Below are 26074 nucleotides of genomic sequence, written 5' to 3'. Positions count from 1 at the left end.
CTATCTACTTGCATACGGGATTCACAACTTCAACACATTAGTGTGACCGTTAACAGTCTCCACACCTAACAAATATTTGATCTCACATTCTTTAACACATCTTCTATTCGCCGTATGCTTTAAAACAAATGAGTTCCTGCTCCTTCCCCTCCCCGTCTCCTCCCACTATCATCACAACGGCTAAATCAAATATTCATGTTGGAGGGGGAAGCATTTAACATGTTGTTGTTATCTGAGAAATCAGTCATGCAGCTAATTGTTGTTGTAAAAGGGGAAATCTTGCAAGATTATGAAGCTAATTGGCATTATGCATTCATTGTTTTTCCTCTCTGACACTAGTATGATAAAGTGTTGCCTATGGAATAAAAGATATTAGTGAGAGAGGACAAACAGCTTCACTATCTCAGCAGTATTAGAGTTTGGAGTGCCCTCTCGATGGCACTTTGCTTTTATGAGGCAAATGATCTGAATAATAGGACCTGCTGCTTGTAATGTTTCCACATTAGGTCACGGCTGACAGTACCAGTGGACCTGTGGCTGCGGTCTGTATCCTCCCAGTTGCACCTGCTTTCCAGCGAGGTTGCTGAAGAGCCCCGGAGCCACCTGGCCCAACCCTGAGCGCGGCGGCGAGCACCTGGAATAGCTCGACGGTGACTCACAGTGAGGAGAATCTACCTACAGGGGAGTTCAGCCCCTCGCAGCGAGAAAAACAAGTGTCGGTTTGTCAGATCACATCACTCAGGTCAGCAGCTTTCGGGCGTCGGGGCAAACGGGAACACACTCTGGGGTTTGTTAGAAAGAGTTCAACTTTGACTGTAGCCCTTAAGGCGTTGCACTTTTTGTGCTCTAATCTCTATCTGCTGCGAGTCGGCGGCATATGGTAAAAGACAACAAAATGTAGCCCGAGGAAGTCTATTTAATCCTTGATGGCAAGTATCCCAGAAATTCAAGGAGGTTGTCAAAGCAAATGCAAATTTGATCTTTTTGTGAAAACATATTAAAATCTAGATATCTGAGTGCCCTGCGCCCCTGCAGTGATTGTTATCATCGAGTAGGAAGATAAAAAAAAAACATTTTTCTCAAGTTACATTAATGACATGAGATTCGGAATACTTTCTAAAGAGAACTACACCCTGGCATTTAAACTTTACACATACTTAGGTAAAGAAAGTCATAGGCCCTCAAAGGGTATAACAAGTGAGTGCAGATCAATATAGCTAGTATGTGTTAGATTTCGTGATTGTTTGATGTCTGGACAGGTTCACAGGGAACAGGTTCAGGCCTGATTCAGAGCTGAGTCACCTCTCTCCTCAGTTTTACATCTCCATAACATGAGATGGTGCAAGGTGGATTAAATATCATTTACTTTTGTGTAAAGTTATTCCGTTTGAAGCGTTTGACTATCAGTGAACGCTGCTGAGTCCTGCTGAAAGAGCTGTCGCTCATACACCAAAGGCTTCACACATGAAAAAGCCACTTGAAAGATGCCAGAAATTATACAAAACGTCATGAAACTTTATTTCTAAAAGTGTCATGAAAATATGAAAATATCAAAAAATCATTCAGCATCAGTTTTCACTGTAAATATACAATCATCTCAGTCACACTTACATTCAATATATAAAAATATAACAGGAAAACTTGTTGAATAACACATATTATTGCCAAGTCAAACTGAGGCACTTGAGAAAATTTGTTTTTTTGAGTGCTGGCAAACTGTTTAAAATGACTGTGCAAAAGTTATAATAATTTCACCCTAAAAACTAAGTTTGCACTTGTTCCCTAAGTATCAATGGCTTCAGTATTCCTCTTGTTATATGTATACTGTCATTCATAATGCGCCTTTTTGGTATCTTTTGTGTGGTGCGTATAAAAAGAAAGTGGAGGACTGCATAACAGCCATTGATAGACATTGGTACAAAACACTGAAGATAACATTGTGAAGGCATATAACACATTCTAGACATGCAGGAAAGTGCATGAATAGCACAGGTAGGTGAGTACATGACATGATAAAGCTCGACACCGAAAAACACTGCTTGAAACGAGAAGCACGTGAGCACAGAGCTATTTCTCAGAAATGCATATTTGGGAACAAACCCCCTTCGATGTGATTCCCTGACAGTTCTCCTGGAAAAATAAAGAAGACTTTCTTTTTTTTTCCTGGTGGTGGAAAGTTATCCCAGTTCAGTCAGTGTGCTACACAACAACCAGATTCCTCATGCTTGTGCAGAAGAGACATCCTGGAGAAGGTTTTGGAGCAGTTCTTGCATTGGTATTTTTTCACATCCGAGTGGGTCTGTAGGTGAGCCCTGAGATTGGACCTGTCCGCAAAAGCCCTGTTGCAGTGAGGGCAGGAGAACGGCTTCTCACCTGTCAGTGGGTGGAGGAAATGAGAAAGAAGACATTGTCAAAGAAAGCACACACACAGACATAAAAGTGTCATCAGAGGCTGTTATTTCTTTTGGCTGGTTTGGCAGCACAGTCATTTTGAAGAAAAGCACTCTGCTGATTGTAACATGACATTTGTCCCACAAAAAAAAGCTATATTTTCTTTTCAACACAGTAAACCAGGAAGTAATAACATCCTGAGAGCTTTCACAGCAATACCAACCTCACTACACAAAAACAGTTTTGAGCTGTGCAACATGCTCTAAAAAAAACGGTTATATCATGAACAATCTGTGCCACAACAAATATTGTGCAGAAAGGCCCCTCTGTTATGCATCCATTCAACTCACCTGTGTGTGTCCTGATGTGTCCTTGGAGCAGCCACGGTCTGGAGAAAGCCTTCCCACATATTTTGCAAACACAAGGCAAAGTGTGAGTCCTGATGTGCATTTTGAGAGCTCCCAGGCTCACGTACTCCTTCTCGCAGTATTTACAACTGAAGGATTTCCTCGTCTGGGCGTCGCAGCAGTGCAGCTGTTTGTGCTTGAGCAGTCCAGAGTACGTGGAGTAACTCTTGCTGCACAAACTACACTGGAATTTCTCTGCGTCGACTCCGTGAGGGTCCGTCAGTTTAGGCAGCATCTGCTCGTCTTCATCGCTCCTCGGGCTCTCGGAGCCACTGTGGTCTTTAGAGGAGGTGTCGGAGAGCGATGAGGGGTATCCGGAGATGGGCGAGAGGTCGCTGGGGAGAGGAGACAGAGGCAGGCTGCTGGTAGTCCACACCGTGATGGGGCTGTAGGCTGCCGGGCTCAGGGTCTCCGGCTGGGGGATGACAGGCAGAGGAAGGCCCCGGTAGATGTGTGGAGTGATGAACACTGGAAAGAGAAGGAAAGAAAAAAAGTAGAATGAATTGGTCATGTGTTGAACTGTCAGTGTTCAGAATCAGAATCAGAATGCAGAATGCAGAATGCAGAATCAGAATCAGAATCAGAATCAGAATGGTGTTTATTGCCAGGTGTAAGAGGTATACACTAGGAATTTGCTTTGGTGTTTTGTTGGTGCAAGTTAGACAGCATAATAACAAAAGAATAGATCAAAACGTTATAATAAAATAAGAATAATAAAAAAAAGAAGTGAGGAGTGAGGAGCGCAGATTTTCAAAAGTTTCAAAAAAGTTTCAAAAAAGTTTTGCAAAATTCAAAAAAACTTAAACACAACATTATAATAAAGTCAGACAAGGTCCTTCACTTTACCTGTTGTGCTCTCCAGCTCACTATAATTTGGCTTCTTTGCAGAGTTTATGTGTTTCTTGACCAGAAAAGAGCGTGGCATCTTGGAAAAAACAAAGTGGACAAACTTTGTGGCAAACTTTTTTTTTTTTCTTATATATTAAAAAAAAAAATATAGCGCAGAGTTTACTTTTGTGGAAATCCTTATTGCTTTTTAAGTCCAGTGGAGTGTCATGGTGCTGCGCTGCGCTCTTGGAAACAGTGCAGTGAGTAGCTGTAAAGAGCTGTAAATACTCCCCATCAGGTGCATGGGAGGAGCCACACACTGACATTTACATACACTGAGGAAGCTCAAACCAATTACATCTCGCTTTTACTAAGGAGCTTAAAAACGCACTTTTAGCCTATAGGAGCACATAAGGGGGCTGGGTTAGTGCTGTTATACCCCTGTTATAGACAGGTGCTTTGTGTGTTGCAAGGATGCAAAGTGGTGGAATCATACTGTTGGCAACAGAACCAAAATTAAACCAAACAGTTAAAAAAGAGCAGAGCATTTAAGAGAAAATATCCCAGCAACTACACAGATATGAAAGATAGAAGTGCAAGGATTAGGGATGCACCGATACCTGATCGGATATCGGGCCGATACTGACTCAAATAGCTGGAACGGACATCGGTGACAATGGGGCCGATGTATTCAATTCAGTTCCATGCTTATATACCATATACATTATATACTGGAATTTTAATTCCTGTTTAAGTTTTGACCAATTTGTTGCTGCACTAAAAGGTTTACACATGAATTGTAGTTCCTGTTAATTTTGTTATACACCAAGTTGTTGGTGTACGATATATTATTTTAAATAACAATTCTTTTTTGTTACATCTTGTTTTACAAAGTTAGGAAAGCAATGCTCAAGTCAAGCCTGATGTTGCCTTACACATAACAGAATTATCCCAGTCATTTCCAACACAGTGAGGCATACAGCTTATTAATTAAACACTGGTATCGGATCGGTACTCGGTATCGGCCGATACCCAAAGACCGGGTAACGCCATCGGTATCGGATCGGTGCATCCCTATAGCAAGGAAAATAGAAATGAATAAGAGCTACAGAGTGAGACAGACAGGATTATTTAAAATGCCATTGCTAATGCAATCACTGCACAGAGTGTGCATGGTGCTGCTGCTGATTGTTGTGTTACAAACCTCTGGGGACTTGATTATCCTGTATGGGTGGCATATTTGAATCGGAGAATACGTAACACCAGCGTTCCTAATGATGATGTGAACAACTCGATTGAAAGAAGAAGGAAGATTTATGTATTGAACAGACAAATCTGTGACTTTAACTGGACCGACCTGCATGCTTGCCGTCCACATTGTCATTCTGTGGCGCTGCCAGAGGATGGCTCTCCCTAATGCAGTTGTGTGTGGAGAAAGCCACACATTTCCTCGCCGATAATGCAATAAAGCAGTCCTCCTTGAAATGTAAATTTAAGAGTAGTTCCCTCTCAAGGTCAGGCATGATACTATAATCAAATTTAGCCTTGCTGCTGCTGCTGCTGAACTGGACAAGGAGAGGCAAACTTAGCAGTCTACGCCCCCTTGTGTTCAACTCAGTTCTTCTGAGAGGGGGCGAGAGCTGAACATCTGAAAGTATCAATGCAGGGAAAAAAGAAACACACAAAGGTAAAGGCTTAGCTCTGGTGATATGGAAAAGCGGCTCCTGGAGCAGTTTGATTGGCTAGGTCAGCAGATATGAAAAGCACCTTATGTCTGGGGCAAGCCTTAAGTTAATTGTGAACCGCTTATCTTATCTAGGAAACATAATTGCAGATCATGAATAGTTTCCCTTTGTGTCCGCTTGGATTATAAAGGGAAGGGAAGGTTATCTGTGCATAATAACTCCCGGCTACTGTCACACATGCAGCACGCTGTATGGCAAGTGAGGAGCGGCGGTGTTTGCTGGGGATCCAGCAGAAAACATAGTGCACCTTTAAAGGTAATGCTTTGACATCAATATTAACCCAGCGACCAGACCATATCCAAGAGAAGCAGACCAAGCGAGGCCAGCTGAAAAAAATGCCTTCCTGCAGTTTTCATGCCTCAGTTCTGTTCTCTGCATTCAGATGTTGCTGTTCTACTGACAGTAACGGAGGGGGAGTGAAAGCACGGTGTGCCGACTCAAATCATATCACTAATTCTGAAAAGCAGAGGCTGTAGTTTATGAACTTGAAAATTAATTAACTGAGAGGAAGCGGTGTATCTTTGGCCCTGCAGGATAATGTAGCACCAGCAAAAAATATGCGCACTTAATAGCTCAGACACAAATAGAGAAATATATCTCATGAGAAACAACCAATACGGATCCAACTTTGGCAGATCATGTTTGGTAATATAGGACCCAATCACTCATAGTAAGAATCTGATTGAGAAAATGTGTATTGTTGGGATGCACCAATCCAACTTGTGGTGCCAACTGGCGCCAATTTTGATTCCTCAACTCAGGGTGTGTGCCGAGGATGAGTACCACTCAAATACCAGTGCTCTCTTTTCCCCAAATTTCTAAATCTGCTTATCTCACTGTGTAGAAGTCATTGGAATCATTTTAATGTAAAGTATTAAGAGGCTAGGGATTGCTCAGGCAGCCAGTCATTACACTAATGTAAATTTTAGGCTTAGAGTCGGTGCTGATCCTGATCCAGGATATCAGCATCAGATCAGGACATCCCTGAGACAGGTACAGGTCGATCAGATGGGAGCGTATCTATGTTCCCTAGCTCAGTATCCTCTCAATATGACACATTAGAGGTTCTCTTTACGATATTCTGAGCATCAAACAACTATTTGCTATGTAAAGACATAGAGGACTAATATCTACCTGAGCAGAAAATGAAGTCTCTCTCCCTCTGCGTGTGCTGTAATCAGAGCTTCTCCATGCTTTGTTGATATAGCCGGGCGGCCGCTTGTGCATTTTAGTGCCTTTTAGTGCATGTGAGCGTGCCCCACTGGCTAGCTTATGGCCACCGCTCTGCACTGCGCTCATACGGCGGTTACACCTTATATTTCCATCCCGACCAACACACTGTGGAAGCGTGGAACCCACCCTCCGGTTCCCCCCAGGTTAACACAGTTAGCTCCGTCAGCACTGTCAGCGATGTTAGCACCATTAGCTGCGAGCCATCGGCTCAGCCGTCGCCATGTTGAGAGCTATGTGGAGGCAATAGATATGGATATATAGAGATATACATGTTGGTATTCAGTACCCTTAAGGAGACCTTTCAAAGGGTTTCATGTTCTCAGCAAATGTTCAATATATGTTTCCCTGGGTCAATATGTTGAATTCACCCCACAGCTTACAGCATAATGATGTTATATTACTCAATAAGCCCTCAAATTTGCAGGCAAGACAGTTTTCTTTTAGACATTGACATCTTCACAGTGGCTTAATTTATACCATTCAAACTGTATTTAAAATGTCCATCTCCCTTCGTTCTTTTGCAATATTTGAAATGCAACGATTGACCCTTACCAATCACTTAGCAGTGTTAGTTAAAGATCTCAATATTAACATTTTTATGTAGACCAATATTTTTTTAGATGATACATCCACAGAGCCTTTAGAAAGATCAGTGCTGAATAAAAGTATGGCTTTTCCTGAAAAAGAAAAAGAAAATATGACTGAAATAATCAATTTAAAAAATGTTGGCAGGTCCAAAATGAATGTTTTGTTTATCTCTGTGGAAGATATTTGACGTTCGGTTCCCACTTCTAACAAGGCTTTTGAGCCAATAGTATAAAAATGTTGGTATCACGTGGTATCTCTGGGTCGTCAGTTAGTGTGGAAAAAACAGATAAATAGCTGAGATACACGGTAAGTGCCTGGCAAAGACTTGTTGTGAAGTAAATGCAATGGAACGGCGGAGGGAGAATGCGACATCTAGTGGCTGAATGTTATCAATGTTATCAATAGCGCCTTAATATCGTATAGCACCTAATATCGAGAGACACACAACAAGAGCATGCTCAGACTTGCCAACAGCATCTCTTCTGATCCCTTGCATGTTTTAAATGGGGAATATCAACTTCTGCCCTCCTAGAGGCGATTTAGAGTCCCTACATTTAATCGCATCAGGCTGAAGAACACTTTTGTCCATCAGTCCATCTTGTTGCTAAATAATAATTAATGTGCTGCTAAGGACATATAAATCCAGAGGACAGATGGTCATTTTTTAATGGGTTACCTATGGTTAATAATGATGTGTTTTTGTTTTTGTCTGATGGGTCTTACTTGTCTGTTTGTTTATGGTAACAGTATGTCTATTGTATGTCCACTTTTTCTCAAACTGAGCTGCCTATGGATGCAAAATGAATTTCAGTGCAAACTGACATTAAAATTGTATCGTATCGTATCGTATGCCCTGGGAGCACAGCACCATGGGAACATACTGTATAAGGATGATCCTGGTCATATTGGTTACAAGGTACAATTAGGTACAAATGCACTTACAAGACCTCTGGTGAGACCTGGAGGCTACACCTGAGCTATAATCTGGGTGTGAACTAGCTTTGGTTTGCTAATGGATCACACTTAAGCGCCTCGCAGTGGAATCACACTGCTGTTGTAGAGCCAAGTGTGATGTGACTGAGCACCTCCATTTAATCCTACCAGCAGGTGAGCAGGCAGCTGTATAGGACCAACAGGAAATATATATTAGTCCAAGTGATGCAGTTGTTGTTGTTGTTTTTTAATTAAACAACCCTTTCAGAATAAGAGACTTGATGATTTCCATACTGAAATGCTGCACGTGCTCTTCAGTTTGTGAATAAGGTTGCTGTCTATGACGTGCTGTCTATGACGTGTTGTCTGTGACGTGGTTGGTATGGGAGCATGAAACGTCAAAATGAGTCAAGTTGCATCATGTGGAGGAGACAGAGTGACTCCTCAGCTGTGCACGATGACAGCCACGAGGTGCACCTGGTCAACTCGCGCAGCTGCTCACGCGAGGACCTCGAGGGAAATAGAACAAACAGTGACTGCATGATGTAGGCCTCCACAGTGTCTGTGTGTGCATTTGTGTGTGTGTGTGTGTGTGTGTGTTCATTGACAGCACTAACTGAGTCATTCATAATAAGAGTCTGACTGTGCAAAAAGGCTGAGAAAAAAATCCACCCCTTGCTTTTATTTATTTCCTCTGTTAAATGCCATTTAGCTGAGGAAAGTTGTAGGTGATGCATCACACACTGACTGGCCTTTAATGGGAATAACTTTGAAGTATGGGCGTTAAAACACATCAAATATTCCTTTTTCTTTTGCCGCAGATCTCATCTGTAAAGCGGGCAAACCTTCACGCACATACACACACACACACACACATATAGGCGCGCATGCACAGAGGACTGCAGTGCACGCAAATGTAATTGGCAGAAAAAGGGGAAAAAGACGCTTTGGTGAAGATGTTTGCGCGTCTTTATAGCGCGGGTGTGATGTGGGACAGAGCAGCAGCAGCAGCAGCAGCAGCAGCAGATGTAATATAGCCTACTACACCTAGAAACAGTATAAAAAGTAGAGCCATGTAATATTGATGGAGCCAGAGTTGTGCGGGTGCTTTGGGTAAACCAAGTCGATTGACGCGCGCGTTAAAACCAGCCGCATGTGATTTCCAGCTTCAGTCATTTTGGCAACACGATGCGAGAGAGAAAGAGAGAGAGAGAGAGAGAGATGGAGAGAGAGAGAGACACGGAGCTGTGAAACTGGACAATCTGCCAGAGATGTCGGAGGAGAGGAATCCCTGAAACCAACGCTGCCCAGGAAATATGGACAAATCTTGTTTTCTTGTGCGAGTGCTGGCTGTGTGTTTTTTTTCCTCTCTCCTGTCGGTGGTTTTTCTGTGCACATCGCTACAGAGTATAGTGGACCAGGATGCTCGTGTGGGCGATGATGCTGCTGCCACAAGGGATACATTGTGATTTTCGCAGAGATGTTTTAGCAACCGTTGCATAAATTAAAAAAAAGCCCGTCACATGAGGGGATTGGAGTCCAAAAGGGATCTAATAAGACATCACCACCTGTTACTAGAGAAAATCAGGTAAGCCTCACAGACCTTTTTTTTACATTCCCACTGCCTCCTATAATGCACGACAATTATTATGCCAAACAGCCATGAAACGCAACATTAATCCGTCTTCAATGTACTTTTTTTGATGTGCTTTATAATGCTGCGCACCGAGATTTATGTATCACCTATATATATGATCCGATGCATAATAAGAGCACCCTCATCCTCTTTATTATAGGCACATTCTGTGTGATGGAACACTTCACTTATAATGGGCCTCATGATGAAACAGCCTTTCATGATTCAGTGTGATTTAGCAGGGAATATGATGTGGGCTTTTGCAGAAACCTTCACACATTGCCTCACCAGTGCAGGTATAGCTATATACACAGAGCAGCACCCTGCAGTTCCTCCAGCCAGTGCAGTGGCAGCAGACCTCTTTTACATCCATACAGTTGCTATTCAGCTGCGTTCAAGTGCTCTCTCTGCACTGAATGCCAATAATCCACAACATACTTTTCTCTTTTTACATAATAGGGCCATTTTATATCTCAAACGTCACTGATATTCACTCATTTCTTCTTCTTCTTGGAAAGAAGCATCAAGGCGACGTCCATCTGTGATAAACCTGAGGAGTATATATCTCAGCACAGCCTGCTGCTGCTGGTCCACTGTGTTTTATTAGCCTCACAGAAAGCTTCACCAAATTTATGTTGCTTCTTTAACTGGTGTGCACACAGGCAGGGCTTGCTTTTTCCTCATTATGGGGCTGCAAGCTGACAGACAATCAGTGCAGTTTGTGTCTAAGTAGCCCACTGAGATGGAGAAATCAGAGCTCACATCAGTGATTTCTGCGCTCACACAAGCGTGCTGGGCCGAACTGAGCTGGTCCATTCGCTGGTCAAAGGTCAGCGGCAATCTGTTTGATGTACTGGAGGTCTCACTTCCTATACAGAGTGGAGAGACGTTGACATGCCATTGATGATTTTATGCCCCCAGCACACGCATCCCCTCCCCCTTATTTCTGCTTATGTGCTAAATCAAAAAGCAGTTTGGCCAAGTGACAGACGTACACTGGCAGAGAATCAGGCCTGAGTGAAATGGTGTCAATCACGTCTGGTCAATATGTCAGGCGAGGGACAGAGAGAGAGAGAGAGAGAGAGCCAGGGACAACTTGTTTGAATCCTCCATACTTTGTCGCAGTCTGCTGATAATTGGGGGAAAAAAAGGAGACTGTCAAAAAGTTTTCTTGACACAAGCCTGATCTAAAGCCCGCTGGCATCGACCATGATCTGGAAACAATGTCTACACTGCACAACAAAGAGTTCCTCCACACTTTATCTTCCCTACTTAAGTAATCAATAATCTGCTGGTTCTCCTGCAGCTGAATCCCATCGGGTCGTTTAAGAATCCGGACTTGTTAAACGTCTCCAAACATACAAGTGGGATAGCTCGTCCTCCTTAAGGCGTTACTGTAAGCAGTGGATGTACACACTGACAATCAATTATGTATGTTAACACATTCAAAATGTTGTTACACTTCCCCCAGCATCAGCCGGCAGCTTGATATGTAACAGAGTTGTTTTGAATATTCAAAGGGTTACACTTTCAGCGCTCAGAGTGAAGCATGAATTCATTTCTTTTAATGTCATGTGGCTTTATTCACTGACCTATTTTGATTATGAAAAGGAGTGCTGTGCTGAAAATGACGCACAAAAAACTTGACTGGCTGTCAGAAAGAAAATGGAAATGTAGGGATGCACCGATACCGGATCGGATATATCGGGCCGATACGGACTCAAATAGCTGGATCGGGTATTTGTGACAATGGGACAACGATCTATTCAATTCAATTTTTTCTTCCCAATTTGTTGCTGCATTAAAAAGGTTGAAAAATGTAGAAGAAGGTCCGCACACTATAGCTCCCTTTAAGTGCAATTTATTGGCACATCTTAGTTAGTGACGTTTTGAGCACAAGCTCTTCTTCTTCAGACGAAGTTGCTGATGTGCGATTTATTATTTTAATAATAAATAACAATTCAGTAAATGTATATCTATGTATTTATTTGTTATATTTGTTTAACAAAGTTAAGAAAACAATGTTTAAATCAAGCCTAATATTGTCTTACACATAAAACAATGATCCCAGTCACTTCCACACAGCGGGGCAGACAGCTTATTAATTAAACACTGGTATCGGATCGGTACTCGGTATCGGCCGATACCCAAACCCCATGTATCGCTATCGGCATCGGTACTGACAAAGTCGGATCGGTGCATCCCTGTGGAAAGGTAGCAATGAGTTTAGAGGAAGTGAAAGGTAGAAACTAAAACATGATGTTGCAGATTTTTGTGCAATTAAAGAAAATTAAAGTTTCCTCAGAATAGAGAGACCCTTTAGCATTTTCCTGCAGCGGCTGTGCTCTCTAAAGGGCAGCTGAGAGAAGCTACAGTATGTCACTGTAAGACTGGACATCTTCATTACGATCTAGCCCCAGAGCCCGGCAGCAGAGAGGAAAATGTATCACACCTTGATGTTTCTGTTGGGCTTTTATTGCAACTGTTTGGCCGACCATCCATACAAACAGCTCCAGATGTTGAATTCACTGGAGAAGAAGCCATATGCTTTTTTTCCCTTCCTTTTTTTCTTATTATTGTAGTGTGATGCATGGGCAGCATAAATAAAAGTAGATATCTCTCTCAGAGAGTGCGGAAAAAGAAATATTAGGGGTCTGTGCTACAAAGTCACTGACTGTCATGCGACAAGAAAACCATTAGTCTGTCTTGGCGGAGACTGATGGCTAATGAAGCGAATGCACACCAAAGTCTCGTGGCGGGGAAGACAGAAGACACAACTCTCATTTATATGCGCCTCATATAGCAGCCCATCTGATTTAGAGGTTCAGGGCTGCAACACGGACCAACACACTGAAAGCTACACGTTAAGTGATAACTGGCCTGAGTGAAGCAATAAGGGGTGAGATTACACATAATGATTTATGATGCTAGCATGCTGCTTAACATACAAGTGACTAAACCCCCTAGAGATCACATCTATACCTCCAACACTGGGTTTTCTGTTCATTCCTTTTAAGCTTTACAACATGTAAGTAGCCCAGGCCGGACAATTTTAGGTCACATTTGATTAATGTTGAGAGTCTGCTTATTCGTTAAACACCGCTGCCTTGACGGTGCGCTGCAGCTCAGCCCTGATTGTCTTCTTGTACGCTGTAAATTGCATTATTGTGTTTCTTTTTGGTACATTTGCAATTCATTCAACCTGTGAATAGTAAAATAGCCCAGAGCAGCAATTAGCCCACTTCACAGTTTTTGCTTATGATGGCAAAACAGACTGTATGGGCGTCATACAGTAGGTTCTGCTTACTTTAACAGTTGTGAACGCACCACAAGCATTTGTTAAGCAAACATTTATGCAGGGCTGAAACGATTAGTAGATCAACAGAAATGTATTCGCTAACTATTTTGACACTTTATTAATCATTTAAGTTATTTAATTCAAGCATGAGTGCCATATTCTGATTCCAGCTTCTCAAATGTGAGGATTTGCTCCTTTTTTCTGTTTAATATCACAATAAGTAAAGTAAATTTTGCATTTTGCAACAAAAGAAATGCATTTTGAGGACATCACTTTGGGCTCCGGGAAATTGTGATGGGCATTTTTTCACTATTTCCTAATATTTTACAGACTAAATGATTCAATCGATAATAAAAAAAAAGGAATCAACAGAATAATCGATATTGAAAATAGTCATTAGCTGCAGCCCTACATATATGTACTCATATTTTGTTGGCAGTTTTCAGGTGATTACTTCACATTTTGCAGCTGTAGATTTGCTGATTCCAGAGGGAATCATGCAAATCTTCCAGGAAATAAAGTAAACATCCGATCTTCGTTAGTTTCTAATTGATGCTTTGTACTGCTATTTATGATCTACATAACTTAATTTATATCCCTTAGACAGTCATTTGTTTCATGCCAAGAAATTTGAATTCATTAATAATTTGCCGGAGCAATTGAGAGACAGTTCTATATTTCCCCACTTTATATTTAGTAAGTGAGCAGATGTGTCCCTCGAATGTGCAGCTTCATGTCGACGTAGCCTTCAGCAATATGCTGAGCTTTTCAATCCTTTCATGTACTCTACACACAGCATGGTGCCATTTCCAGGCCCCCGAGTCTTCCCCTGCGAGGCTGCTGGAGCCTCGGTGGTTGAAATACAAGAATGACTATATATCTATACATAGAGTACATATAGTGTCATTAAAAGAGTGAATTAAGTTATTCAATGTAGTATAAAGTCTGCTCGTTGAGCCTAATTAAGACCCTCATGTAAGATAACATGCTTGACTTGCCCATTTAGCCACAGGCGCTGCACCATTATATCCCATGTTAAAGAAACAAAAAAGAGATTTCAATCTAATTAAGGAGCCTTTCAGTATAAAACATGCTGCAGGACCAGTAGTGTCTGCTAGCCACGGTTTAATATCCAGTGATATAACCGTTAATAAAATGATTCTCACTGATATAAGATGGCACCAACCTGATATCTGGTGGCTCCCTGTTGCCAGAAAACATACATCACAGTCAGGAAGGTCAAGAGCTCAGTCTATAAATGTGTCCATCACTAATTTACTCCTCTGCCTATCAATTATGAGCATCAGGCCTGGAGGGCTCCACTAACTGCCGCTGGGACTCAGGTATTGAATTATGAGGTATATATTTTGACAAATGCTCTATAAGAATTGAAAACACGATGAGATACTCTTTCCATCTCGCCTGAATGATCCATCTTGAACTTAATCTGAAAGCAAACAAGGAGAAGCAGCACCTCTAGCGGCACACAAAACCGGCCCTGTTGAATACAAGATGTGCTCTGTAAATACAAAACTGTTCAAACAGCTACCTCTTTTTTCAACCTCTTTTACACGAGCCGTTCACTGCAGGAGAGGGACCGACGGTTGAGTCTATTAATGTGTCAGGAATCGTCAGGTGAAGAGGAGTTCACAAACTATTCTTTACATTAGAATAGTCAACATAGAATTAATTTGCAATCATTTTGATAATCAAAGGGGAAAAAGTATTTTTTTTCAAGCAGAAATGTGAGGATTTGCTGCTTTTCACTGTAAATTTAAATATTGTTGCGTTTAGGACTGTTGGTCAGACAAAACACCACATCTGAAGGTGCCGCCCCGGGCTCATAGAACTTTTGATGGACTTTTTCCCCCCGCATTTTCTGACATTTTATAAACCAAACGATTAAATGAGAAAATAATAGGCTGATTAATCAATAATGCAAATAGCCATTATCATTTGCGCCCTATAATTGTCTGAAAAAGCCCTCAAAATTTTACTTTTTTAAGCAAAAATATAAAGAAATCACTGGTTCCAGCTTCTAAACTGTAAATACTTGATATTTTTCTTCTAGTAGGGCTGTTGATTAAAACAAGTTAATCACAAATTAACGACAAATGTCTCTTCAAAATGTTCCATAAAAGGAGATTTGTCAAGTATTTAATACTCTTATCAACATGGGAACGGGCATATAGCTTGCTTTATGCAAACTTATGTATATATGTATTACTGGAAATCAATTAACAACACAAAACAATGATAAATATTGTCCAGAAACCCTCAGAGGTACTGCATTTAGCATAAAAAATATGCTCAAATCATAACATGGCAAACTCAAGCCCAACAGGCAACAACAGCTGTCAGTGTGTCAGTGTGCTGACTTGACTATGACTTGCCCGAAACTGCATGTGATTATCATAAAGTGGGCATGTCTGTAAAGGGGAGACTTGTGGGTACACATAGAACCCATTTACATTCACATATCTTGAGGTCAGAGGGCAAGGGACCCCTTTGAAAATGACCATGACAGTTTTTCTTATTTAACCTCCTTCATGACAAGCTAGTATGACATGGTTGGTACCAATAGATTCCTTCCTTATTCATAGTTTCATGTGATGCCAGTATCTTAACTCTAGCTTTAAAACTACGCTCGCTACAACCTCCGGAAGACCGGTTGTGTTAATGCATTAAAGAAATTAGTGGCGTTGAAACTAATTTGCGTTAACGCGTTATTATCGCGTTAACTTTGACAGCCCTAAAAACAAGCAATCTGTACATGTGTCCTTGGGCTCTGCATGCCAATATATGATCAACATTTTTCACTATTTTCTGACATTTTATAGCTCAAACCCTCCACTGATTATTATAGGAAATCATCTGCGGATTAATCAATAATGAGAGTAAATCTCGGCTGCAGCACTAAAACCAAGTGGGGAATAGTGAAAACATTTTCTTTCTTTGCCTCTCATTTCTCTATGAATAAGGCTTATTTTATACTATTTTATAAAACTTCCATTTAAAGCCATTCCTATTATCCACCTACTGTACCTAAAACAAACAAACAAACAGACAAAAAACACACCCACAAGGCAAACACAAAGCTACAGCTCTCAAGTTTGAGACACAAAGAAGTCTACATACATCTATAGCTAACGTTTCTACAAAGCTCTTCAGCAGTTTGGCAACACTCTTTTCAAAATAAGTATAAAGTAACTAAAGTAACAATAACAAGGAAAAACAATAAGTTTATGTTGTCTCACCAAGAGCACAAACCAGCTAGATCCAGTAACTTTGAACAATATCCGCCAGACAATTCAGCATCCCCTCCAGATTTAGATAAATCTACAGGTCCTCATAATTCTTCATTATGTGTTTTCTCCGGAAAAGATTGAAGATTTCAAGGATGCAGACGAGACACAGGAAGGTGTACATTAACAACAGAGGAGGCTGGCAGCTTGCAACACAAACGTCATTATGTTTTCTAACATAAACTGTGAAATGTCGTCAGTGTAACGCTGTTGATGTTGAGCAGGACTCTTTTGGGACGCCATAATATTTGAGTAACATAATATCTGCTATCATCACTCGCCAAATTAAAAAGCTGCACTGCCAGCCACCATAGGTTCCAGGTCACAGAACAAGTGAACGGTACAGTAAGTGAAACCCATCTCAATTTTTCGAGTAATAAAACTACATTTGCCGGAGCACTCTGCAGACAGCTGCTCCACCTGCGTTCGCAAACGGCCATTCATCATCCTGTACGGGCCGCAGCTGTCCTCAGGTCTAAGAGATGGAGATGTCACGTTGCAATCTCCACATCATCCAGACAATCTAACTCTGCTCCTCTCTCTCTCTCTGTTTCCTGCCATTGTGTCAAAGACAAGAGCATTATTTGAAAAACATTGCTCGGCAAATTGGAGGGGCTGAGAATATCTGATGGCGTGGTTGTAAAAGGACTTACGCTGACTCGACTTAAAAGGCACAAAAGGTTCGTCTTATTTAATCTGTGGGTTCTCGCAGACAAATAATAAAAAGGGGAAGTGCTGTGGACTGACTGGACGTACGGGAGGGCACCTGCTAAGACAAAGTGCTCATCTCAGAGCTGCAGACACATTTTTCAGCTGACCACGTGAAGACATTCATTTTAAAAGCAGGTCCACAAATGATGTCAGGATTACATCCATTACAGAGCCGGCTCGTCTCCGACAGCTCGATGTGGAGAGAGTAGCGGTAGGCGGAGAAAAACCGTCATCTTGTATTTCAAATGGAATTTCTGAAGTCAATAAACTTCAATAATAAATCAGTGGAACAGGAATACTTTCACATATAGAAAAGCTACCACAGAGACGGACACATATCAATAATAGTTTCCTCAGTAATAATGCAAAATGTGCATTATCTGTTTTTCCATATACATGTATATATGAATAATATACAATTTACTAGAAATGTCAATGTAATTATGGATTATTATCTGCAGAATTCTTTGCCAGTTAGTTGATTGATAGGTCAGTTGTTTGATCAATGAAATATAAAATAATTGTTTTAAAAAAAATGCGCATCACATTTATCCAGAGCTCAAGGTGACGTCTTGTTTTGTCTGAACTATTTAGTTCTGAACCCAATGATGTTAAATACGATAAGACAAATAAGATGGACAGACTTTGGGGATTTTTTCTCCACAAATTGGCTTAAACAATAAATCCATTATCATTAACATGAACTTTGTCAAACCTCTATCAGATTAACAGTATTACTATCATCTTCTGTATGCTGCAGTGTATTATAATCCTCACTGAAAAATACTATTAAATGTACACTCAGCTGCCAGTTTATTAGGTACAATGAATGTAGTCTATTACATCTAATTTCACCCATATACTGTACATCGGGTGGACAAAATATCAGGAATATCACTCAGTATAACACAATAGAGTTCAACAGCACCACAAACTATACAGCCTCCCTAATGATCATGAAGTTGAATCAACATCTCTCTGAAACACAAACTGAACATTTACACCTTCATGAGGGTAGGACTCATGGCAGAGCTGTTGGATTAGACTGCATACCTTTCTAATAATAAGCGGACTACTCAGTGTACAATATGTCAACATATTAGATCCCCATAAATGAGTTGACTTAACTTGAGTTAACCTTATAACCATTATGAAAAATGTTGTTTGAACTAGGGCTGCACAATTAATCAAAATTTTGGCAAATGGCCTTCTGCAATTTTCAAGAGGATGAACAGGAAATCATTGTCAAGGTGAAATGTGTTTCAAAATACCATTTTAGATTAAATGTTGTCGTGCTGCAGAGATGTCTTGGCCTACACATCATATTCTACAGACTTAAGAAAGCATCTTTGTTTGGTACAGATTCCTGCAAAAGTCACACCATAATCATTTTAATGTTTTTTAATGAAAATGAGAATAATGATGTAGAAATGATCATACCCTCTTTTATCGCAAATCATATCGCAATTTTAATATCAGTCAAAATAAGTCAAGATATGTTTTCAAATTTTAGACCTTATAGTGCACGGGGCGGGACGACATTCAAGACAGCCTTAATAATAATTATAATAATAATAATGATAAATAAAACCTATAATATAACTTAAAAAGGATACAATCTAAACATATTAAAATCCAAATAACACACATATTTACAAAGCTAAAAATAAAATGTTAGTAAAAAGATTTACAATTAACGAGTTGAATTGCTTCAGGAAATGTACTTTTTTTTCTTTTACATAAAGAAAGTTATTAAAATAATCTGATATCACATCATCTAGAAGATTTCTGCATTCAGTTTTATTAAGGCTACTGTTAATGTATAGACTTTGGAAATAGAATATTTAATTTCTATGGTATAGACTGTTTCAATAGAATTGCATTTCTAGGCAACAGATTGGGTCATATCACAGTTATAAACATTTCAAAATGTATTTCCTGTTGTAAGGCTTATTGAAAGAGGCTGGGGCATGATCTTGAGCTTTGGGGAATGACACATGCGCAGTGTAACTGGAACTGAGGCTGTGTGTCAACACGTGTGTTGTACCCGAAAGATATGACGCAATGATGATGCGGCTGGTCATGATGGACCCGAGCTGTTGCCTAGCAATGCAATTCTGTTGAAACGGTCTATAACCAGGAGTCATGTATGATTTATGCATGAAATGTATCTTGAAATGTATATACCGGAAGTTTTTTAATCCTGTAGAACAGTATTATCCAACAAATAGCTTGCAAGCTTTCCGTTTCTGAGTGGCTCGTTCGCTAAAGGTTCAAAGAATAGGTAACGCTGTATACATTTCATAACACAAAGTCACTTTTTAAACCTCTTTAAATTCATATCCAATCAAATTAACAGACATCCCGCCCCCCCCCCTCTGGCACAAAAAGATTGTTTGACAATCAGCATTGTCAATTAAATGCTGTTTTCACGCTTGGTTACATCAGTGAGGCGCTAACATTAGGCCATGTTAGCAGACTAGCAAGCACACACCAGATTTGACAATGACTGCAGAAAATAGGCAATAAAAGGCAAAAAATAAACTATTTTCATGAGAAATGGGCAACAGAGTTTTTTCCATGAATGTGAATGACAAAGGTGTGAGTGTCATTTGCGGTGGGAGCGTGTCAGTCTGTAAAAGATGCGACGTTATTAGCGAAGTAACTGGCTAACGTCGAGCGCCACTTCACCAAAGTCCACAGCAACTTTCCATGAGACTTTCTAGTTGATAGCAGTCTACGAACAGAGAAGATAAAGGAGCTGAAAACAACATTTAAAAAGACAACAGTTTACTGACGAAGAAGGCCAACGAAGCAACAGAGGATTCGTTTGATGGCGCACACCCTGATGAAACACAAAAAGCCCCTCGCCTGTGGCGGGATTGTAATAGAGGCGATGACTGCGGTGGCTGAAACGTGGCGAGCAGCTCTCGGCCACTTTCATTTTGTCAAATTAGCTCTCAGAGGAAAAAAAAAGGTTGAAGACCCCTGCTGTAGAACAACGATCAACAAAAAGGTGGCACCGAGCCAACAACGCATACTAACGAGGAGGGTTTCTCAAAGCTCTGCTACACTTTAAAAGAGTAATTTGTGCTTGGCATAGAAAAAATGGAAGAATGTGAGTTAATTGCATTTGGGCATTCGTGCACACGAATCCACAAGTTTTTACGAGTGAGGTGTTTGAGAGGATCCTTCATCGGAGGCTGAAGAATGGGATTCACAGTTCTGAGTTTGCTTTTAAATCTTGAATTTTTCTGTACCAGGTGCTTATTTGGGGAATAAAGCTTGTGAATTGCTTCTGATTCAGTATATGCAGTAGTTATATTGACATCACACTCATCTGTGTTGCTGGCAACTGTAGATTACATCTATTCAGTCGTACCCAGAAGCATTCAATCAATAATATTCAGCTCTGTTTTTGAGCTTTATTTGAAGACTTACATTTTTTTGTTTGTGTTGAACAGCAGCTCCTCACCTGCATGAGGCTTTAGTATCAGAATGATGCTTTAACTACATCCTGTTCTTGTTACTGCAGCACGGCCGGCGATCAGGGACCGCCAGGAGTAAAGCCTCACTACCCGATAGTCTCATTCTGCTCCTCAACGCCTACAGCCGACCACGAGAGGTGACAGCACTGCTCTCCAGCCACCCAGGTCTGACAGCCATGATTCGGGGTGGCCCTCTGCTACGGCTCAGATCGGGGATCAACTCACCGCTTGATGGCTAGATCTCACCGTACAAAGCGCTGGGGGCCTTTCTACTGAGGTAAGTCTCCGGCTCCCTCCGCAGCACGGGTTCTATAATTCAAGAGTGAGCCGTTTTGGTTTTGTACTCGCTTTGTCGAGTCAAGTGGCAGTGGTGTCTGATTAAAACTGAGTGGAACTGGTTTATTTAAATGATGCTCTCGCACAACATTTCCTCAAGACCGTATACTTGTGTATCTGTCTGCACAGAGCAAGTCTATAAAAAAAGTATGTGGCATTTATTGGTAGTGTCACTCTATTCTTTAAAACCACAATGCAATGGTACGTTAACTCTGGTGTTTTCTCCTCCGGCGGCCCAGTTTTATGCTCTCTCTGACAAGGCATCAGATATGGCACCACAGTTCATTTCTGGGAGCGCTGGATTCCACATTGAAACATTTATAAGGATACCTGGGCTCTCACCTTTTACTAATGAATTATTCATTAACGCTTAATGGTCTCCAGTTTCCTCCAGAGATTGCTCAATGGGGATTTTTTTCTTTCTTGCACAGCTGAATTGAGTTAGAAGAGGCACATATCTAGTTCTATAGGAGAAAGGCAGAACTATAATGGAAATAGGTATCCTGCTAACAATGCTGGTTTAAATCGGCCGTATAGTTTTGCCGCAGCGAGTCGGCGTAGTGTCATTAAGCATTTTCCCCCACGGTCTAACTCAATCTTGTTTTTCTCCATTACAGTTTCCCTCACTGCGTAGTAGCACATGGATTTCAAGACTTCAAATGAAGAGGTTGGTAGGATTCAATCAGTGTAACGTTTTGACAGTAAATTGACTGATTATAGAAGCAGCCTTGGCATTTTCAAGTGCCTGAAACAGCATCACTGAAAGCACGCGGCGAGAACAGCACATAAATCTGGTGCCCTGTACATATGCATGTCCCCCTCCCCTTTTAATGCAGCCATTGTTACACCTCCACAAATAACTGAATCAACTAGTAAACTCACAAATCAAACAGGCTTGTTAAAGAGAAAATCCAGTTAGCCATGCTTGTTTAATACACCTCTCTTTAAAAAAAAGAAAAGTATTTTTACAAATACATATCCAATAGTCTACTATTTTAATTTATTTTCCTTTTTTATGTTATGTTTATTTTTTATTTATGATTTATGATTTATTTATTATCTAATGTTGCGTTCTTTCTCTTGTCTTTTTGTGTCCATAATATGTTGCAGAATATATCATACAGTATTGTAACACTTGTTAAAGATCACAATAGACAAAAGAATAAAACAGGCTTCTTGATGCAAGTGCTGCAGTAAATGAGTGATTGAAGTGACTTTTGGTATCCGCTTTTTGAACTCAAATCCTCAGTAACATGGGAGGATGATTGTCCTGCAGTTGATCGACTCTTTGTGGCTTTTTAATCACATTGAGGCCAGTGCTGCTTCATTTATCAGCAAGCCAACACTGCCAGCAAGTTGCTTTTCTTTTGATTGTTTTCTTTCTTGCTCCTGGCTTTCTTTTTTCTTTAGGTAGCCTGATTTTACCTTAACTTTTGACATGACTTCTTCAAAGTTCACCTGAAGTCCTCAGCATCAGCAGAATTACCGCAGTCTAATATTGTTTTAGATACAAGAAATAATCAAAACTTTTAAGGCCCTGATCAGACAGAGTGCGTTTTGCATGTGGAAAAAGCGAGACGCACCGCACTGCCTTTTTGTTGCCCAATCAGACACAATGTTTTTTACAGTTTGCTGCGTCTTTTTATTTTATATATTGCTAGGCAACCACTAAATGAGTGCCAACGTTACCTTATTACAAACCATGAACTGTGCACGACCAAAATAGTTAATAGTACAGTTTAAATTAATAAAAACAATTTACCCAAAATTTCAAGTACCACACTGATTTGCCTCCTGCTGTTTTTTCTGTTAAGATCATGGTAACTATGGTTGGTAAACTCATAAAGCTACAGGTATCCAGCAAAAGTCACCACAATGAGAAAAAACGCTAATGACGTTGGATTTTTTCAACTCGAGGCGTTCAGGGCGCTGTAAAAATGCGAGGCACACAGAGCAGATGAACGTGAGGCGCTCAGCAATGCAAAAGCAGCGCCCAAAACGCTTCACTCTTATTGCAAACAATTACAAAAAATCGCCCCAGGCTGCTAAAATGCATTCTGTCTGATCGAGGCCTTTGTCTGCCAAAAGTGATAGTTTTCTTATAATGCTAATAACTTTTAATAGCAGGGTTTTTTTGAGGGCCCTCCTCACTTTAGGCCCTGCGATACTTACCCTCGCTAATACACTCCTGGGTTAGAAAGACATATCCTTGTTGCATATCCTGCAGTGGAAATAGTCATGCACATGCTATCAGATCAGAGACCTTGATGTAGATAATAATGGAGGAGTGTTTAACTTTATTTCAATCCTCATATGCATGCAGGTACATACAATTTGACCTCTGTATTAAACCCATTCTAAGCATTTAGGAGCAGTGGGCTGCTGTGAAGCAGCCCGGGAGCAACATGGGGAGGGGAGAGTAATAGATGAACATACGATAGGATCAGAAATGAGGCTAATTATGTACAATGCGAGCGCTACAACAGGTCAAACAACGCTCAACCACGTGAGACGCCGTCTGACCCAGCATACAGTTACGGCACCACTGCCCTCATTTTGCTCGGCTAATGACTCTTGCACACACATTACTTCAAATAATGTGAATTAATGTGCCTCTCATTTAATTTCTCGCGCTACAGCTGCAGACGGAGGCTCCATTCTTCACATTCCTCATTACGGGCGTAAGATAATATGCTCCATACACTGATTTTGATTCAAGTTTGACCTGCAGTTGAGATCCTCTATCTAAGAATAGCAACCATGCCTGTCTTGTTAACTGATGAGCGGCGTATCCCGGGTGACAAGGATGCTGACACTGGTGTCTTTTTTTCTATTAGCAGTCTTGTCAGGTGAAGGTGCTTCTTTTATTTAGACCTTTTCAAGTCAAGGACAGGACAGGCATCGCAATTAGCCAGGGAGGAGGAAGGATACGCAGAATGCAAATTTATGCGGATTAGCATGTTTTAAATGGATCATTGGAAACAGTCGCTTGTATGAAGCAGGGAAATTCAAATGTGGAGGGTGAGCTCGGTTCCAGCCACTTAATTTCACAGGTTCTTAATTTGCCATCATCCTCATCAGCGTTACACGTAGAGCAAATTAGATGGTATCATTTTTTCTCTCAGCGTGAATGTATACAAAGCACACGACTCATAAAAAGCTGCTTCTGCTCATTATTTGAAACCATAAATCAGCAGTTGTCCTATGTGTTTTTTCAATCTAAATGTGTGTTTATTACTCAGTTGCTTAATATGGTTATTTGTTCCAACATTAACATTAACAAGGAAAGTTGTAAAAACGAAAATAACAGCCATAGCTGTGTATCCTAATTTCCATGTTGATCCTGCAGCGAGTATTCTCAACAACATTTCATTTCATGGCCAGTTAATTTCAGTCGTGGAGGGATGATGAATGATTTTATCTTTCTGACTGTTCGCAGACAAAGACTGGGATTTATTTGATGCAAGAAGGTAATGAGGAGCCGTTTAATATTCGACTACACTTGGCCAAAGATATTCTGACCATTCAAGAACAAGATGTCATCTGTGTGTCAGGAGAGCCTTTTTACTCGAGTGTAAGTAACCCAGTCCGTCTCATAATTACTAAATGTCACTGTGCCGCACTTCACATGCTCATCTAACTAAAGTGGAAGGAGTCTTCTGTCTGTCTGTCTGTCTGTCTGTCTGTCTGTCTGATCGACTTCACACTCAGCGGGTTTATTGCTGAGGACCCAATGAAGTGCATTGTCAAGTGTGATCTCTTGAGATCTATGGGACATCAATTTTATTTCTTAGTAGTGCGTTGTGTAGGCTCTACACTGTGTAGTGTATTGAGAAACTCCATGCTGGGTACAGCTCGTTCTCCGTCACAATATGAACTGCTACTGTATACCGCCGAACTCCATGCTGGGTACAGCTCGTTCTCCGTCGCTCACTACTAAGCTTTGTGTCAATTAGGATACTTTCCTTAGTATACTTCCATGTAGTATACTCTGCACACTATGTGCTTGTGTAATGCGTGAATTTCGACAGGGTAGTGTTGTCTCAAATTACACACAGCTGTTGTGCACTCACCGGAAGCTCAGTAGATCCGCTGGTGATTGTCAGCCATGGACATCACTCCATATCAGCAGTAATTAAATTCAGACAGCTAAATAAACCCAATAATAGCTTCTATCCGACTGCATTATAGAGGTACTTAGCGGAAAAAAACACATGTACAACTTAAATTTGTATAGTTTGGTGTTTGCCGTTTCAATCACAACCGCTGCAGCTTCATCGCCCTTCATTGTCACTAGTTTGAAATAGGTTGGTGGCTCCTCGCCTTCCGCCATGTAGCAAAGATGGAGATCGATGAGGGTGAGAAGTGTTCAGCGTTCCACACTCAACGTTTTGAACGTTTTGAGTACAACATCCGGTTACTTAGAGTGTAGTGCATTTTGCCATACTTCTCAGTGTGAACGCACTTATGCACCTCAAAATAGCAAGTGTAAGTACGAGTGTGGGAATTGAGGCAAAGTGCTAGTGTTATCATGATACTGGAATTTCTAACTTCAATACAGTACCTTGAAAAATATCTATTCGATACCATTTTCGATACCACGGAGAGAAAGCTGCAAGCACCATCACCACAGGCTGAGGAATCGGCTCGGTCTTAACAGGCAACGGGCACTTCACTAGTACATTGAAATCAGTAACATGTACTGCACAATACACTAAGGTTACAGCATAAAAGATACTGAGAACACTCTGAATGTCTGCGTTAATGACAGATCAGTTAATCTGTTCCTCATAAATCAAATGTAGCTATTAAATAGTGATTCACCTACTGGATCATGGTGTATAGAGTGTAATCATTAAGCCTCACTTGTCATCTAGTCTGACAACTTTGTCTTCACATTAATGAATTCCCTCATAAAAAAATCTCCACTGGGGCCAGAGTCCATTACCTCTCTCAAAAAGGCATTATTCATTCAGTAACATGTTGCTGGTTAAATCTGCAAAGATAAATAGAGGAAGAGCTTGTGTCCACTGGAACATGATTATTAATTAACTTAAAAGCAGTAAGATGTATCACAGTAATACAACCTTACCATGTCAGGAAGTTTTTAGCCTCAGTGACCAATTAACACTTTTACATTTAGAAGAAAGTGTTGAAGTCCTGCACACTGTCAGC

At 40.8% G+C, this 26074-nt stretch overlaps 2 protein-coding genes across 2 annotated transcripts in view; one reads left to right on the top strand and one right to left on the bottom strand.

Annotated features, from left to right (window-relative positions):
* Positions 1 to 1494: 1494 nt before the first annotated feature.
* snai2 (snail family zinc finger 2) lies at positions 1495 to 3957 on the bottom strand. The gene is made up of 3 exons (XM_037788800.1): positions 3645 to 3957; positions 2742 to 3266; positions 1495 to 2373 (listed from the first exon to the last, which is right to left on the bottom strand). Exons 1-3 carry the CDS (start codon positions 3721 to 3723, stop codon positions 2192 to 2194), a joined length of 786 nt encoding a protein of 261 aa, XP_037644728.1. The 5' UTR covers positions 3724 to 3957; the 3' UTR covers positions 1495 to 2191.
* A 4600-nt stretch (positions 3958 to 8557) lies between these two features.
* sntg1 (syntrophin, gamma 1) overlaps positions 8558 to 26074 on the top strand; it is a 38632-nt gene continuing 21115 nt past the window's right edge. Inside the window, exons 1-4 of the mRNA XM_037787101.1 lie at positions 8558 to 9713; positions 20611 to 20840; positions 21517 to 21566; positions 24339 to 24473. Coding sequence (XP_037643029.1) covers positions 21540 to 21566; positions 24339 to 24473 — 162 coding nt within the window. The 5' untranslated portion in view covers positions 8558 to 9713; positions 20611 to 20840; positions 21517 to 21539. The remainder of the gene's footprint in view (positions 9714 to 20610; positions 20841 to 21516; positions 21567 to 24338; positions 24474 to 26074) is intronic.

Source organism: Sebastes umbrosus, chromosome 12 (assembly GCF_015220745.1).
Source record: "Sebastes umbrosus isolate fSebUmb1 chromosome 12, fSebUmb1.pri, whole genome shotgun sequence".
NCBI lineage: Eukaryota > Metazoa > Chordata > Actinopteri > Perciformes > Sebastidae > Sebastes > Sebastes umbrosus.
Note: the sequence above shows the minus strand (reverse complement) of the source record. Positions and strands in the feature narration are given on the sequence as shown.

Coding starts and splice junctions, on each gene's coding strand:
- snai2 (XM_037788800.1), bottom strand. CDS start 3,723: ATGCCACGCTCTTTTCTGGTCAAGAAACACATAAACTCTGCAAAGAAG. Junction 3,267..3,644: donor TGAGCTGGAGAGCACAACAG/GTAAAGTGAAGG, acceptor TTCTCTTTCCAG/TGTTCATCACTCCACACATC. Junction 2,374..2,741: donor ACACATCAGGACACACACAG/GTGAGTTGAATG, acceptor ACCCACTGACAG/GTGAGAAGCCGTTCTCCTGC.